The sequence below is a fragment of the Amphiprion ocellaris genome, chromosome 4, assembly GCF_022539595.1.
Source record: "Amphiprion ocellaris isolate individual 3 ecotype Okinawa chromosome 4, ASM2253959v1, whole genome shotgun sequence".
Taxonomy (NCBI): domain Eukaryota; kingdom Metazoa; phylum Chordata; class Actinopteri; family Pomacentridae; genus Amphiprion; species Amphiprion ocellaris.
This window is the reverse complement of record NC_072769.1, coordinates 15,551,822-15,568,621: the sequence shown is the minus strand read 5'-3', so window position 1 is coordinate 15,568,621 and position 16,800 is coordinate 15,551,822. Positions and strand designations below refer to the sequence as shown.

Below are 16,800 nucleotides of genomic sequence, written 5' to 3'. Positions count from 1 at the left end.
TATCCGCGTTTACAGCACAAACATACTAACAGAGCCGCAACTTGTCCGAGCATGCTTTTTCTTCCAACTTCAGAAGTTCAGGGGAACAAATGCATGTCTGTGTGTTAAATACTGTGTCTAGTGAATTTCCATATGGTCGGAACCTTGTATCAAACCTCTAACCTTCTAACTGACTGGCATGTTTAGACAGGAGGTGGTACAATCTTGGCGATACAATCTGACGGTGTGACACCTGACACATGAGAGTTCAGGCCGTACGCAGACGACCGCACACCCACAAAAAAAGAAAGACAGCTGGCTTCAGACGTGCTGAAAGTACATGAAATGTATTTTAAAGTACAGAATAACAACAACGGTAATAATCAATAAAACAGAAAACATGTGCAAATAGAGTCAGGGGTAAAAGCAAAATATCTTTAGTGTAAATCAACAGATTTGTTCAGATCAGTGAGGAACACAGACGCACAATAACATTCAAACAGTCGCACAGAAACACACCAAGCTGCAGCTCGAGTTGAAGGAATTCAGTGTGTTGAATACAGTAAATGATTTATAGGTGACAGATTGTCTCAACAGCAGAGGTTTCCCATTTGAAGTGTCTTTTTCGGTAATTATAAGCAGTCGATTGGTAAAAGTCTGTATTTCCCCTTCACGAGAAAGGAAATGCAACCCTTTCAGATCTTCCCATCGACACAGATGAATCGACGCGTATTCAAAGGTGAAAAAACAGGATGTGAAATGGACTGGATTGATTGTGTCGCTCTTCCTGTGAGCTACTGGAGCTAAATGAACTCTAAAATGTACAGCGTCAGGAAACAAAACTGTGGAAGACTAGAAATACGGAGGAAGAATTGAAAATAGCTCACCTCTGACCTCTGAATATGAGCACCACCGTCTGAGATTTAACATTATTTAGCTAATGTCATATAACAGAAAAACAAACAAACAAAAAAAAAAACACTTGTCATGAAGTTTTTTCTTCACTCGTCCCTTCATCTCACTTTCTTGTTACACTTCTCTCCTTCTATTTTTTCTTTGGGAGAACCTTTTATTTATTAATTATTATGTGTAACAGTGATCATTGTCATGTTTCAGAATACTGTAGAGTGGAGTCTTTGTTCTTTGAGCTTGTTGAACATCAGTAAGGATGATCTTTGGCTGCGTTGCATCCCACACAGTCAAACAAACCCACTGGTAAAAAACAGGAGTGCTTTCAAAGATGCAAACATACAAGTACAGGTGCAAATTTGTTTGTTTTACAGTAGAGGCCCAGTGGGACAGTGCTTTCTTTGGGGATTAGTCAAATCACATGCCTATTTATATTTGCTAGACTGAAGGAAGAGGGTGCTTTCCTTTAGATTTCTCTCTCTTCTAACCCCTGTTTAGGTCCAACGAACTCTTGTCTTTCCTCTTTTTTAGTAAATGCTTCTGGGTCTTTCACACCTGGCTCCTCTTTCAGACAAACTTGCCATTTGAAAAATTATAAGTTGCAGTTATGAAGCCTTTGGAAGAACCAGCGGGTGGAGCAGAGAGTCCACAGTCCTGTTATCCAGCCTCTCGCTGATTTCCAGCTTCGACGCTGCTGCGACTGCGTGTTTCTCAGAGGGTGGGGGGAGTGTGTGTCCATCAGGATGTATGCCGAGGTTGGTGAGGAGGTCGTGGAGGCGAGCGACGGTGCTCGCCAGCTGCTGCTTCTCCTCCTCCAGCGCAGAAACCTGCTCCTTCAGCTGACCCTCCGACTGCACCAAAGCCTCCACACGACTCTCCAGGCTGCAGACTCGGGCCTGGGACACCTGGAGACAAAAAGATGGTTTAAATGAGCAAAATACCACAGAAAGTGACTTACCTTTATTTGCGTGTGTGTGTACCTGCAACTCCTCAAGCAGGTCAAGATTCTGCTGTCGGAGGCTCTGATTGGTCCTTTCCAGCTGCGCAGCTCGCTGGTGTTGGTTGAGGGTTGGAGGCGTGTCCAGCAGCTCATCCTGCAGCACATGGTACTCCACCTCATAGGCCTGCAGCTGCTTGGAAACATCCATCTCACACACCTAATGAACACAGAGCATGTGTTTGAAATGCTGATATTTACCAAGATCTGACAAGTTTTACATATAAACTGGCATATTTTAGCAGAAACTCATGCCTTTTTCAGCTCTTGTAGCCTAAAAACCGAACAAAGTCAGTATTTAACAGCTTTGTATTGATTCATAGGGTCATACAAATTTAAAGGAGTGTGAATGTATGAAGGATGTAAAAGAAATATGGATGGGTTAAGGTGACAGGCTGCATTTATTTATACTCTTGATTTGCTTTGTTGTTGAAATGTTTTCCCACTTGCTGACTGACTGGTACTTTTATAACATGCTTTGACCTAATAATTGTTAAATTGAGCAACAACTGAATATTTGTTTTCTATTTACGATCCAAACTGCTTAATAAAAATATGCTTGAAACGACAGAACTTGTTTCTTGATGATGCTTAAAGGTAAAATTTGGTATATTACAATATTAGGTCTTATGACTGCAGTCTGACCATCATTCCTGATAGTTAAAGTAAAACAAAAGCTATCGGACAAGACAGGCTGCCAAGAAGTAAGTAGTTCAGCCACATTTTCAACAGAAAATGAAGACGTGACTATCTTAAACAAGATAAGACAAGTACTTTGCCAAGGCTGCTCATTCGTTATATCATTTCCAACAGATGAAATCTTGAAAAAATTTGTGGCAGAAATCACGGCACAGGCGTGTGTTCTGCATGTGTACGTTATGTACGGATACCGAATCGCGCGACTTAAATTTGTAGCGGGCAGCAGGAATTGATGGGACACGGAAACACTCCCACAATTTAATCAATTGTTCCTTGTATCATTTGTGATGGATAAGTCCGCAGCCATCGATTTGTAGTAGCATCGCAATCATGTGATCATCAGCAAGCAGCTGACGTAGTGTTCACTTGTTGTCATAGTTACAGTTCTCCTATCTCACAATGATACAGAAATCTGTAACAAATCCGTGGATCCAGACTATAAGCCGCATCGCTGCTAAAATCTAATCAGGTGGTTCTTGTGTCATTTCTGACCTTCCCTGAAAATTTCATCCAAGTCCATTATCCTGTTTTTGAGTAATGTTGTGCACGGACAGACAGACAGACAGACAAACCAACGCTGATCGTCACTTAACTCCGTTGTGTTCCTTCGTGGAGTAAAAATGAACACACTATTAAAGACTTTTAAATAAATATATCCAGGTCTCAGAGTGGTTTGGATTTATTGTTTTTTTTCTGCATTTATTGTGGCACTTGACTCCAAAGATTTTGCTTCATCTCTCACAATGACTTCTCATTTAAATACACATTACTGTCTGTTCAAGAATTAACTGCCTTTGGCTTAGCAATTGCAACTTCTGCTCCAGTCTATCAACATTTCATCTTCATTGCCGATAACAGCATTAATCTATCATTACTGAGGACGATGGGCAGACCTAGGAAAGTAGATTTGCGTAAAACTGGAATTTCCCTTACAGTATTTCCTCGTCATGCCACAAAGTACACAGATTTAGTAGATCACTGTACCTACAAAAATCACCTTCCCGAGACCTGTGTTGCACTTGAGGCTCCCCACATGCTGTATGTACGTACACCCTGGGTTTTTTTTCGTTTTTTTGGTGAAACTGTGAGCCACACAACAGTTAACATTATAAACAACCTGATGTGAAAAAGTGGCACTGGAGGGAAAGTACAGACAAACAAACTGCTTGGGTATTTTATGCAAACTGTAAAATAAATGCATACCTTCTAAAGTATACTATCAGTCAAAAGTTTGGACACACCTTGTCATTCAATGGTTTTTGTTTAATTATTTTATACACTGTGGATAGATACTGAAGACATCAAAACCATAAAAGAATACATATGGAATTATGTTGTAAACAAAAAAGTGTTCATCTTCAGTATTAATCTACAATGTAGAAAATTATACAAATAAATAAAAAGCACTGGATGAGAAGGTGTATCCAAACTTTTGACTGGTAGTCTATAGCATTCCTTGTCAATATCTCTTGACTCATCACAAATGTCTGTCATATCCTGAGATTTCAAGACAACTGACGACCTCATTACTGAACAACTAATGGTCTCTATTTGTCATCAACATGAACGAGGCTGACTCATGACAGGTAGTTAATTTTTGGAGTCATTCAACATGTGAGTCTGATGTTACTGACATACAGTAGTTTTCCAAACACTGATGCGTGAGGAAAAGGTTAAAAAGACTCGTCTCACACCCATCAGCTGCTCTCATCACCGCTGTAAAGGTCAGGGTGTGGCTCACATTAATAGCTACTCTAACTTAAGCAGCATATTATTCTGTTTTCTTGTTATATAATACAGAACTTGCATGACCTCTTTGTGACTGCTACGACTTGTAAAATGTTACGATGAAACACCTATTTAAGGAACTGAGGAAGGTCTAGTAATTTCTTGAGTACATTTCGTGGCACAAAAACAACACCTCAGGTATTTACACTTGGATACAACATAAGAGAAGCTACAAAAGGTTCTCTGACCACTGACTCAGCAGTTACCTAACCTGCGCAAGCACAGAACTGACAGGAGGTGGCCACCACTGGCATCTGTGACGCACAGTTAAACAAAACATCTTTTGACTTATTTGTTTTACCATTAACTAATCGCCTGCAAATTAAATTCACAAATAATCAAGTTACAAGTACTGACTCTGAAGCCAAAGCATGAAATAATATATTTCGCTACTCTACATGTATTTAAAAAGTAACATGTGACAGGTTTTTTGCAAAACAACAACAAAACCTTGTCAAAATGATGATAAAAGTCATCCTCCCATCTCTAAAGATGTCTTTTTATGTTTTTAGTGTAAACAAATGGGTTTGTGTCTGAGGACCACAGAAAGGCTGGGGATGTTAGACAGACTAACCATTGTTGGCTTTGGTGTTTTCTTAGGATTTGTTGATGATATGAAAAATATTGTAAGTGATGCCAGACTTCTCCTTCAGCGATGACTAGATTACTAAAATCAGCCAGCAACTGTTTTGGATTGCTTACTGCCCATTGGAATGACGATGATATGATGGAATGTATGTCCAAATTTTACTACAGTTCCCCAAAATTACAAGAAATAAGAGAATAATCAAAGATAGTCAGCCACGTTGTTTCGAATTCCAGTTAGGCGGTCTAGTGATTAAAGTGCTAGTTACACTTTTTCTAACCTGGTTGATTGTTTTCTCCATCTGCACCAGACCCAGATTGGGCAGCGTCGTCTTGATGAAGTCCACTATGGACTCCAGGTTGTCATGTTGCAGGATCAGAGGCTTGTGGCTCCCCAGCAGGCTCAGAGCCACCTTGAAGACCACCTCTGACCCCTGCAGGAACAACATGTCTGACAGAGGACAAAATAGTCAAAGGTTGCTGAAGCAGAATATAAAAAAAAACAAAGAGACAGGAGGATAGCAAAGGCTCCGACATTAAATTATATATTGTAAATTCAATAACGACAGGTGCTGACAGCAAAGCTTAGTGTATTTATTGGCGACTTAAAAGCGTCTTTATGGCAAAGATGATGTGACGTCAGTAAAAAGCGTTTAAGCAAACATGAATATAGGCCAGGGTGAATTTGGAAAGTCAGAGTAGGCGTGTGTTTGTGTGTATGCTTTGAATACATCAGGGTGTGGTAAGGGCTAGGCAGGATCGTATGAGATCATAAACAAGATTAAGGAATGGGAGCGGACCTGTGGAGCGTGCACATTGATATCAAAGACTTGACACTGCAAACATGATGCCCTCCGAGTGCAAAACACACACACACACACACACACACACACACACACACACACACAGCTTTATGCTCAGATGAGCATGTGGAGCCAGGGAGTCTGGTTCAGTGACTGAGCACCATGTAAGAAATTAAGCATGAAGACAGAACGAAGGAATGAGGGAGAGGAAAGCAAAGACAAAAAAAATAAAGAGCAACTGTGGGTGTGATGGTATTTACACAAATGATAAAAGGTCAGTTAAGAGAAACAGCAGTCTGTAGCTGGCTAACAAAGACTTTAGATCATACTGTACGTGTCTATGTGTACATGACTCACTATTAGACGGTATTCCAAAGATATGGTGGTTGAGGGTTGAAGAAGTTTGATTATTATTATCATAAATCTCCTCTACTTTACAAATACACAAACCACTCCCATCTTCCTCACCCCCCGCAGCCAAACTCATTAGATTACTTTTTCCACTACTTTACCTTCTTTTCCTCCTGTTCAGCCTTCAATCATAGTTTACAGCATTTCATCTTGCTCCACCATTTCCTCCCTCTTTCTTCACCCTGGGTTTAAGATCTAATTCTAAAAGTTAACTTGGGAGTGGACTAAACTCAACATCTCTGTAAACGCCCAATTATCCTGTTTCTATCCTGCATCACTGCTGCTGGCTTCTCTAAGGAAGAACAAACAGTGTGGTGACCAAATAAAGCAGCTGTAAGTGCAGAAATAAAAGAGCTGCCAAATCTTACCGAAGACTCTGGCCACAAAGCCAAGAGGGAAGTGTGAGGCGAAGGCGGTGAGGAACCAGGGGGTGGCATACAAACTGGGCCCAATCTCCTGCTGCTCTAGGTGGCTGTAAAGATCCCTGTGGTAGTCATGGAGCAGCCGTGACAGTTGGTACATCTGAATCTGGTAGGAACAACACAGCACAGACAGATGTTTTTACTGTTGTAACATGACACTACATACGAGCTTTTGAAAAATAATGTGTTGTAAGAGAGCCCTGGGAAGATTGCTACTACATTAATAAGAATTTAAGTTATTCTAGTGCAGTAAGTACTCATTTATTAATCACAACAGTGTCTTGTTCAATATGTGCAGGAAGAAGTGTTTTGTCTTTGCAAGATAAAACTTCAACCTGGATGCACCTGTTGCCTTGATCCATAAATACCAGATTTGTTTGTGTTGTATATCAATACTTTGCACATCTGTCACAACCAAGTACAATTTGTTTGCATCTTTTTTTAGCAACAACTGTGAAATTGCCTGAGGAGAAAAGGCTTGCAGAGTCAGTAACTTCTATAAAATCACTTCTTAAAACCCATTTATAAAGACTTGCTTTAATGTGAAGTTTATTTTTCAGCTGTATTTAGTTTTAGTGTTTTATTTTGCATTATATCCTGTTTATTTTAGATGTCTCTAATTTTTTAATTCTCTCATTTTTTGACTTTTAACTTTAATCCTCAATACTATTTTTTAATTTTCAAACTGCCTAGTTCCTTGTTTGATATGAGTGCTAATCTAACTAATTATTCATTTAATTTATTATCATTTTTACTATTTATTTTAATTCACTGCTCCAACTTGTCTCCTATATTTTGCTTGATTGTCTGTGTTACATGTTTTGACTGTCAAAGCACAACATAACATAAAGTTAGAAGTATTACTATTATTATTAGATATTTTTCCAAATGTCAGACCTGCGTTGCTTTGCTTTTGTACTATATAAATTTGCCTTAATCTTCATTTTTTTACTCCATCGTTCTGGCTAATGGACCCACAACATATTTTTTGATTGCGTGCTCCCACCCACAGCAAAACTCGACCGTCTCATCCTGCAAGATTTGTGTTGAATCCCAATGTTGGAGCATTGCTAACAAACTTAGGCGTGTAGCCAGTGTAGCTATGCTGTAGCAAGACATGCACCTCGACCACAAAGTAAATGAATATAAACACAACAGCCGATGCTGTATCTTGATCAAGTGCAGTAAATCCATCTAGTCTTGTTGTAATTTTATCAAAAGGTGAAACTAAAAAAAAAAAAAAAAAAAAGAAAAAAGGCATTAAAACCTGTGCTGTATGTATCTGCTGTGGAAGCATCATTAAGGATTACATCAGTCGAGTGATGATCCAACTAAGTTCCAAGTGCAAACCAAGCATCAGTAGCCATTTCACAGCCTCGCCACTGCTGCAGGACATTTTAATCTATTCTGTTTGTTTAAACGTGAAATGTTGATGCATTATGCACCATTGTTTGATTGATGAATGCATGTATAGAAGAATAGTGACTTGCAGTATGAGAAGTGAAAACAGAGCAATGGTCTGGATTAAAGTTTGTGGGACAATGACAGATTCTGTAAAAGGGAACTATGTATGAGGGACAAAGATGACAAAGACACTGTGTCTGTGTGTTTTTTACCTGCAGGATAATCATGTCAGGCCTGTACTGTTTGCGGAGCCCGACATCATACATTAGAAATTTGAGCATGTTGAAGGCGTCCTCCTCCCCCATGTGTAAAAGCAGCACTCCAGCAATGAAGGACAGTCCCTGGCAGTAGCCCACCTACAATAACAACAATAACAAACTTGATGTCTACAAGACAGGGAAGAAGGGAAATGTGTAAGCCTAATAGACAGCTGGGTAGTGAATTCCATTGAGTGAAGAGGAGAGAAACATGCAAAGTGAAAGAGAGGAGGCCAGAGGTAAGGCACAAAATGATACCTCGGGGTCAAGCAGTGAGTAGGCTTTCAGTATATTATACAGGGACAGCTGTCCTGCCCCTAGCTGGGCCTGGAAATATGGATGAGTGGGAAAAGTGCGACCTGCAACAGAAGAAAAGAGCAAGGCATGATCAATCTACTGCAAAATATCAGCACCGTTTCCATTTAGCATTACATACAATGACAGACATGGCATCCATATAATGTGGGAAGTCAAAAAGGTAAACCTCTAACACACAAGAGCACAGTTTTGATGGTATATTTACTTGATTTTGTGTGACATACTAGTTGAAAGAATGTGAGTGAAACAAAAGGAGAGATAAGAGACTGAAACCTTTGGGTGTGTATACGTTTCAACCAAGCACAAATGCTGCTGCACTTTGCCTTAGGATGCAAAGACTCCACACTTTGCTGTGGATGCTAATAGGAAGCTCAGCGCATGAGCATGTGCCAACCTATTCCAAGCAAACATGCTCACAAACATGTTCATGAAAACACACATATGAATACGGCTTTATGCGAGGACTGCATGCCCTGCTTCAGGAGCTTAACATGTAACGGTGGACGGGACATGCACCTTTCAAAAATGACAAGATAATGAGGACTGGGATCTGTAAAAGAACATTCTTCACATGGACAGCCGGGTAATTGGCGGGTTTGTGTGTTTTGGGACTGTGGACTTCTTGACTTACAGTGTGTGATGTGAGGTTTTGGAGAAGACAATGACAACCATGTGAGTGTGCATGTGCGGAATGTGCTGTGGGGGCTTTATGTTTCTGAACATAATGCTACAACTCCCTCCCCTGCCTGAGGGAAAATGCGTATGGGTATGTTCTGTTCTGCTATATGTAAGGTGTAGGAGTGGTAGACTTCCCACACCTAAATCCTTAACCTAAGAAACTCTTCTGCTTGCATATACGAAGCGTACATTCTCAACCGACATACCTCTCTGTGGCTTCAGTATCATAAACACTGAGGGTGTTTGTCATAAAGCACATAACACCTTTACACTGGGTCATGCTAGGAAACCATTCATGTACATTCTGTTACCACTGTCCCTGCCCTATTTACAGAAGGGTGAATAACATGATAGGCAGATGAAAGACAGCAAATAAGGAGGTGTTACAGGGATGGAGGCGTTGGTGGATGTCAGTATGCATGTATGTGGGTGTTATATGGGTGGGGTGTAGGTAGTGAGTGTGTGTGGGTTTTTGGGTGCGGAGTGCTGGGGACATTTGAGGGTAAAAGTGTTAAAATGAGGTCTGAGAAAAACAAAATGTGTTCACTAAAGGAATTTTGAGACTTATTAATCCGACACAGCAGGCGATGCAATTTTTTTTTTTTTTTTTTTAAACAAACTTATAATTTGTATCAAATGTTGTAGTATTTATGTAAAACAAAACAAAACAGGCCTTCACTGTTGACTCATTTGTAACTGCATTATAAAGCCCGCCACCTCTATATGCAGGACTCTCTATACCTTTTGTGCAGAATAACAAGTTATAATGACCTAGATCATATAACAAGTAAAAACAAAAGTTTTTTTTTTTTTTATTAAAAAAAAAAAAAAAAAACAAAACACATTTCACAAAAAAAAAATTTCTAAAAAATGAAATCAACGTGTATAACATTTTTCTAAGTGCACACAGGTGTTTACAATACTGGAAAATAAAATGGTGAGTCTATATACTAAACTACTTACATTTTCAATTTTCTTTCATACATTTCTCCTGTAGTTCAAAGTTTCTTTCTGTTACAGACTCTAGCAGTAGTAAAATGCTGGAATTTTGGCAATTTTGTAAAGACAACATGCCTTTCAAACCTGCAGGTAGAGTTTGGGGTCCAGTGGGTTAAAAAAATATATGTTTTTGCTCAAATCAGCACTTTGCAACTATGAGACAACAAGCTTCCAACCCACCGATCATACAGGAGCAGGAGAGAGTGTACTTGCAATATTTGTTTGTTTTTTCTTTAATGGAACTAATAAAACTGCAGTACTTAAAGACTGTCTGTGTGTGAGACAGTGCATTACCCAGATCTATGAGGATGGCGTGTTGCTGCGAGGTGAGTTGTTTCAGCAGCTCTTTGTACGGAGTGTGATTGGAAGGCGGTCGGGACGGAACCGTCTGCCTGAGCAGGTACTGTTCAGAGAGAAACTTCCAGATCTCACCTCGATGCTGCCTCGGGACACCTGTCAGAGACGATGAAGGAGTTTAAGGAGGTGCTAATTTGCATGCTAACATGCTAAACTGAGAGCTGCCAATTAGGTCCAAAGTGATCTCTATCATCCTCAGCTTATTGAAAAATATGTCTCAAACATTCAAATCACCTGAAGATCTGACACCAGCCAAGTAATTAGTTTAACAGTGTGTCAGACAGGGAGTGTTTTGGTTTTTTTTGTTTTTGCCCAAAGCCAATATTTCTAGATCTTTAAAGGGTTACAATGTTCTATAATTATTTCCCTGGAACCCAATTTTTATTGTCAACCTTGGGGACACATAATTGTAACAAATATTGTAAATGCATGCGTTGAGGTTTTTTTTACCAGAAATACTTTCTGTTTACTAGGATTCTGTAGTTTGACTGTTTCATAATAGTAATCCCATCAACCAATGTCTTATGTGTCACACAATTACTGAATCATACACTATTTATAGCAGCAGTGTTGTTTCATTAGATCAAATTACCGGTACATAAACCTTGTCTCAATAAATCGAGAAAGACTCTTAAGCTTCATTTATCAACCAAATCAAAAGTCTGAAATTTCGAGGAATACGCTTATTTGCCCTCTAGCAGAGATTTAGATGAGATAATACGACTTTCATGTCTCTACAGTAGATATAAAGAAAGATCCTGCAGCCAGTTAGCTTGGTAAAAACAGGAAGAAACGCGAGACTGGCTCTGTCAAAAGGTAACAAGATTTTATGCCAAAAAAAGTGAAGAAATCTGGCATTTGGAGGTAGCGTTTTTGCTTGCTGTAACTTTCTATTGGCATTAATAGTTGTAAAATAAAATGCAAATTGCGCTTTCGCACTTTGTTTTGTATGTTTAAACACAAGAGATATCATGTTCCTTTTATTGAGCTTTAGTGCTGGTAGATGACTTTTATTACTGTTTGATCAGAGACAGGCTAGCTGTTTCCCTGTTTTTTGTCGTTGTGCTAAGCTAAGCTAATCAGCTAATGGGTTGATGCAAATTTTATTCTCAACTTTCCATCAGATGGATAGTCGAGCTCTAAAGTCCACTTCACCAAGTTTTGACAGTAATACTTGTGACGTCGTAGCCTTTCAGTGTTTAAATGTACGTTTGGACTTTAGATCTGTTTTGTTCAAGGCTGAAGGCTTAAGAGATAACCTTCCTGTTCTCTGTGCAGAACATGCTGATACTAGAAATTGGACAGAACAAAAATGATCAGAGGCAGACATGGAGGGTAAAAATGTTAAAAGGAAATACACACTGATTTCACTGTAAGCCACGAACACTGGAATAAAAACATTTCATTCTTCAATTCATTCTCTCTCCTTCTGTTGTATTTTTTTTAAAAAAGGCCAAGGCGGAGGCTGAAGATAACAAGAAAGGTTACAACACATATTTTCAGTTTTGCAGCTTTATACATTAAGCTTTGGTCAATATTTGCAAATACCTGCTGATTTTTTAAAAAAGAACAAACATTTCCATGAGGCACTGATATATGTATTTGTCGACCCAAATATGTACCTTGTGCAACTGCAGCATGTATGGTGTCAGTGTCAAATTTGACCTTTGCTCTCCCAGGAGTTCCCAGCATTTTCTCCCACACCAGAGTGACCTCCTTTAGACATGGAGTTATTTCCTCATAGTCCAACTTCAGACGCTTGTTCTGCAGATCGCTCTCTGAGGCTACAAACATAAATGGACACACACTGTATGTCAATAATGTGACAACTTGAGCACCCTTCGTGTTAGCCCCGTGGTGTGTTTTTGTTGCAGGGTGGAGCGCAGGTACCATCACTGTAACTGGTCTGTGTTTCTGTGAGGTTCACCTGCCTGGATGCCTGTATGCTGCTCTTCTCCCTACACATTTTGCTTTGTCATTTCAGTTTCACTTTGCACCACCAACATGAACCTCACACTGAACTCATTCACTTTCATACATTACTCATACTGGCATCCGCACACTCTTTGTTGTGGCATGCTTGCGGTCTAAACACTTAAAAACAGGTAAGAACTGAAAATCCAGATGCAAATGCAGCTGTTTAAAACCTACTCTGATTAACTTCTCTGCTAAGAAGAAGAGATCCAAACAGTCTGAGAGTGATTATAAAAATCAGAACAGTGAAGCTGTTAAACAGTGAGCTATAATTCACCGTGGAGCTTGGTACAGACAATGGGAGCTGCAGCACTAAGACTATAATTCACTTCAGGTTCACAAATTCCTTCCATTTTGTTTTCACATTGTCATTTAATACTCTGTTATTACTATTAATTATGGCCATTTTAATGTCAAAGTAATTTTAAAAAGTAACACATGGCCACAAATCTACGTCTGTCTGACCTTTCACAACATCCTGTACCTAAAATTCAAACTGGATCGGTCTGCTAGAATACAGAATTTACCTATATGCTAGGTAACACAGTAGTTTAATACCGTAATTTGGGAAGTCTGTTCCTGACACCCACTTAGAAAATATCCTTTGGACATTCTAATTTTATTGATAACTGGGGACACTAAGACTTCAATTATCAATAATTAGTTTTTTTTAAAAAATTATTCTAACACACCCATGACTTGTTTTTTCGTTAACTGAATGCATGGGGTAAACTATGCCTCTGGACTTTCAAATTAATCCACCCTACAAACCAAACTGTGAATTCCGTTGCAAAATGTTGACACCAGTGATCAAAGAAGGTGAGGACACACCCAGCACCCCTCATCTGTTCTCTTTTTTTGACAACACCCTTCCTCTCTCCCTCCACTAATCACTTAACTCACAACCCTACTCTTCTTCTCTTTCGCTTCTCTGCCAACACTCAACTCTTTCCTCACAGTCAATCCCACATTTGTCTCATCTGTCAACCACACTCTCCCTCCCCATGTGGACTCCCCCACCCTTTCCGCTCATGTGTGGTGTCCACCCAGCGACCAGCTGCAACTTGGCTGTGCTCGGGAGAGTGATATCATCACTACTGGACAGGACGGAGACAGCAGGTCACATCCCGTTCCAAAAGGCACGGATACCTTCCAGGAAATGGGGATTTATAGCCAACAAGGGTAATTAGGCTGTGCCAATGTCTTTGCATCGGTTAAATTTAGCAAAATGTCATTACAATAGCGCCAGTTTTTTTTAAAAAAATTAGAATGTTTCAATTCTGCTCTGAACAGAACTCACAGAATAAACACATTTTAAAATAACACAAGACAAATAGAGAGTATTTGTAGAGGTCAGAGTATTTCTTATGAAACGCCATATATCATGGCCTCAGCAACCAAAGACTGAAAAGCAGCAGGAGTGACCTGGAAGGCGTAGCCTGGATAATACAGGAAAAAAACTTGGATGGAGCAGATGGCTGACACACCCAGAGTAAGAATAGTTGCTGTCAGTGGGTCTGTGCTGTCTGTCTTATCATCTGTCTGGAGCATGCACAGTCTAGTCAGTCTTTTAGGACGCACTCATTGGCGGCAGCCCCGTCTCTCCAGCCTGTCTTTGCCTCCCATTCCCCATTTCTCTCCCATTCTCTGTTGCCGGAACACTCCACCCTTGATAACACACAACAGGATAGGAATCTCCACCCTGGAGCTGACAAAGATACACACACACACATTTTCATATCTGACCCATAAACCAGGCAGCAGTGAAAGAGATAAACAGATAGAATAGAGGACAGGGAGTTGAGCTCCACACAGACAAATAACAGACAGAAAGGTGGAGCACACCCTGTGGGAGGAATAAAACACAATTAAACTAAGAAGCTGCCACATGCTAGAGATGTAAATACCGGTGTGCACAGTGAGGTTGCAGAGAGTGTGTGTCTGTGTGTCCGACTTGATTTTCTGACATCAACATTGACCCATATTCTGTCCATCCACGCCCTGCTGTATAGGCAATCATTTCTACCTGTGTGATGGCTGAAGTGTTGGGTGTGCTTGACTTAATAGTTTGTGACGAATAGCTAGGCGTGTGTAGGTATGAGCCAAGTCGGTCAGGAAAGTGCTCTTGGCACGCCCTAAGATATACCCACTAGGAAACACATGCACGCACGCACACACGAACATATTATACAACCTGTTAATCTGCAGTGGGTTTAAATGTCTGAAGAAAGAAATAGAAATGGCAGGTTTGCGCTTGAACTGGTTGCACATCTGGACAGGCAAGTTGCCAGAGAAACCAATTCAATTATAAATAATAAATAATTCAACGGCGTGACTCATAACACTGTTATATGAAACAACACTGGGTGCTTGTTGTCATGCTGACAGACAACAAATTTAACTTGTTGCGGTAAAATGTATTATGGTTCAATACTACAGATGTCAGTAGCTGATCCAGTATGCATTAGTTCGCACTGATTTAAAGTGAATCTGTGCTGTGTGTTTTAATTTTTGTCACTTAAGTTTTTGTTGTTATCTTCAGAAAGCAGGCAGAGATTTATGTTTTTAATTCAGTTTGACTGGACATATTGTCTGTTGCATGTATTATTAATGACTGCAGCACTGTTATGTTTGTATTAATGCGGCTTTTACCATCAAATTATATTGCACATTGTAATGAAGCGTATTTTTACTTCACAGTTTAATATATTTTTGTAGATGTGTGCACAAACAAAGTTAAAGCTTTGGTTTGCAAACAAGACTAAGTCTCCATAATAGTCTTTGCTGACTCTTCGTGGATGTGAGTGTTTCAATCACTTCATGAAACCAGTTCACCTTGTAGCTTCTGGTTCTCCGTCTCCATCCTCTGCAGCAGGATCTGCTGCAGGATGGCCTTCCTCCACAGTTCCCTCAGCTCCTCTTTGCTCCTCTTTGTCCTCTCCTCAGGCACCGCTCTCATGGATGAGTCTCCACCTCCTCCAACCACCGCCTGGCCCACACACATCCGACCTCCCTCTAGACAGGGATCCACCCGCTCTGAAAGACAAATCAGGTTATTACATTGGATTAGAGAAGATTGTGCTGCATCAGGTGTCCACCCTAGGGGAACATTAAGTTTAAGATTAATCTGATATGAAACATAGGAATACAAACATTAAAAGTAATTATTTAATAATTTAACTAGAACAAACAAGTCTAATTTATGCTAAAACTAAATTTCAACATTCTCCTATTTATAAAACTCAAAGCAAATACATCTACTTTTACATGACTATGTTAAGGATTATTCTAATCACGACATCCATCTGCAGCACATTCACAATTAGTTTCTGTCGACAAACACTTTCATTCATGTCTCAGCATCACAAAGGACTTTCATCTAGATTTCAAACCCTGACTTTTTTGTTTTCGAGGTATGTGGTCTGATTCTTTCACTAATGCTGAGGTGAAAAAGGAAGGCAAGGAGGTTGAGGGGATTAAAATTAAATACAATGAACCCAGCGTGACATTCTTTTAGGCCTTCCATTTGTGTTCGATCAACATTATACTTTGTTCATAGGTGTGAACACAACTGATCACAGAAGCCGGTGTAAACAACTTCAGATCACTGGTGTGAATTGAAAAGCGGCTGCCTGGTGTCCTTTCTCTCCCTGTCAATCTCACAACCATGCAATACAAAAAGAAAATGCTAAACATAGATATGTTTGACACAGTTGGGTGCAACGCAGTAAAAAAAAAAAAAAAGTGTTTGTGTGACTCCACCCCAAAGTACAGGGTGGATCCCAAACCTCAAAATACCGTGTTGTTTAGAGGAAGGACATACCAACTATCCAGATAGCACTTGCTTCTCTTTCAATTCGTAGGAACGTCACAATTGAGTTTGACGCATCGTACACAAACGCACACACATACCTTAGCTCTGCTTATGTATGTAAGTTTGATGCTTATCTTTCCAAAGAGAATTAAAAATATGTAAGATAAAGTTACCTTTTCAATACTACAAAAACAAACCTACATTCTGCACTTCACTACACACACGCACATAGTGACAATAGCGTTCTTTGTGCCAGATGAGGTGAACATTTCCAGACTGTGTGCCTTTGTGTCTATGTTTCCAAGACATGCTGAAACCGACCGAGTCACTGTACAAACTTATGACTCTTCAGTTATAAGAGAAGTGAAGACAAGACAGACTTGAGTGTAATGCAGACAGACACACA

General features: G+C 39.8%; 1 protein-coding gene across 5 annotated transcripts in view; it reads right to left on the bottom strand.

Moving 5' to 3' along the window:
* Window positions 1-310: 310 nt before the first annotated feature.
* The window catches only part of tbc1d1 (TBC1 (tre-2/USP6, BUB2, cdc16) domain family, member 1), a 50,982-nt gene continuing 34,492 nt past the window's right edge, over window positions 311-16,800 (bottom strand). For all 5 annotated transcript variants that reach the window (XM_035947657.2, XM_023269194.3, XM_023269196.3 and 2 more), the window contains 9 exons: window positions 15,416-15,616; window positions 12,229-12,390; window positions 10,544-10,702; window positions 8,513-8,613; window positions 8,210-8,353; window positions 6,540-6,699; window positions 5,239-5,408; window positions 1,869-2,045; window positions 311-1,793 (listed from right to left, as the gene is read on the bottom strand). In XM_035947657.2, the coding sequence (XP_035803550.2) occupies window positions 1,494-1,793; window positions 1,869-2,045; window positions 5,239-5,408; window positions 6,540-6,699; window positions 8,210-8,353; window positions 8,513-8,613; window positions 10,544-10,702; window positions 12,229-12,390; window positions 15,416-15,616 (1,574 nt within the window). In that variant the 3' untranslated portion in view covers window positions 311-1,493. The remainder of the gene's footprint in view (window positions 1,794-1,868; window positions 2,046-5,238; window positions 5,409-6,539; window positions 6,700-8,209; window positions 8,354-8,512; window positions 8,614-10,543; window positions 10,703-12,228; window positions 12,391-15,415; window positions 15,617-16,800) is intronic.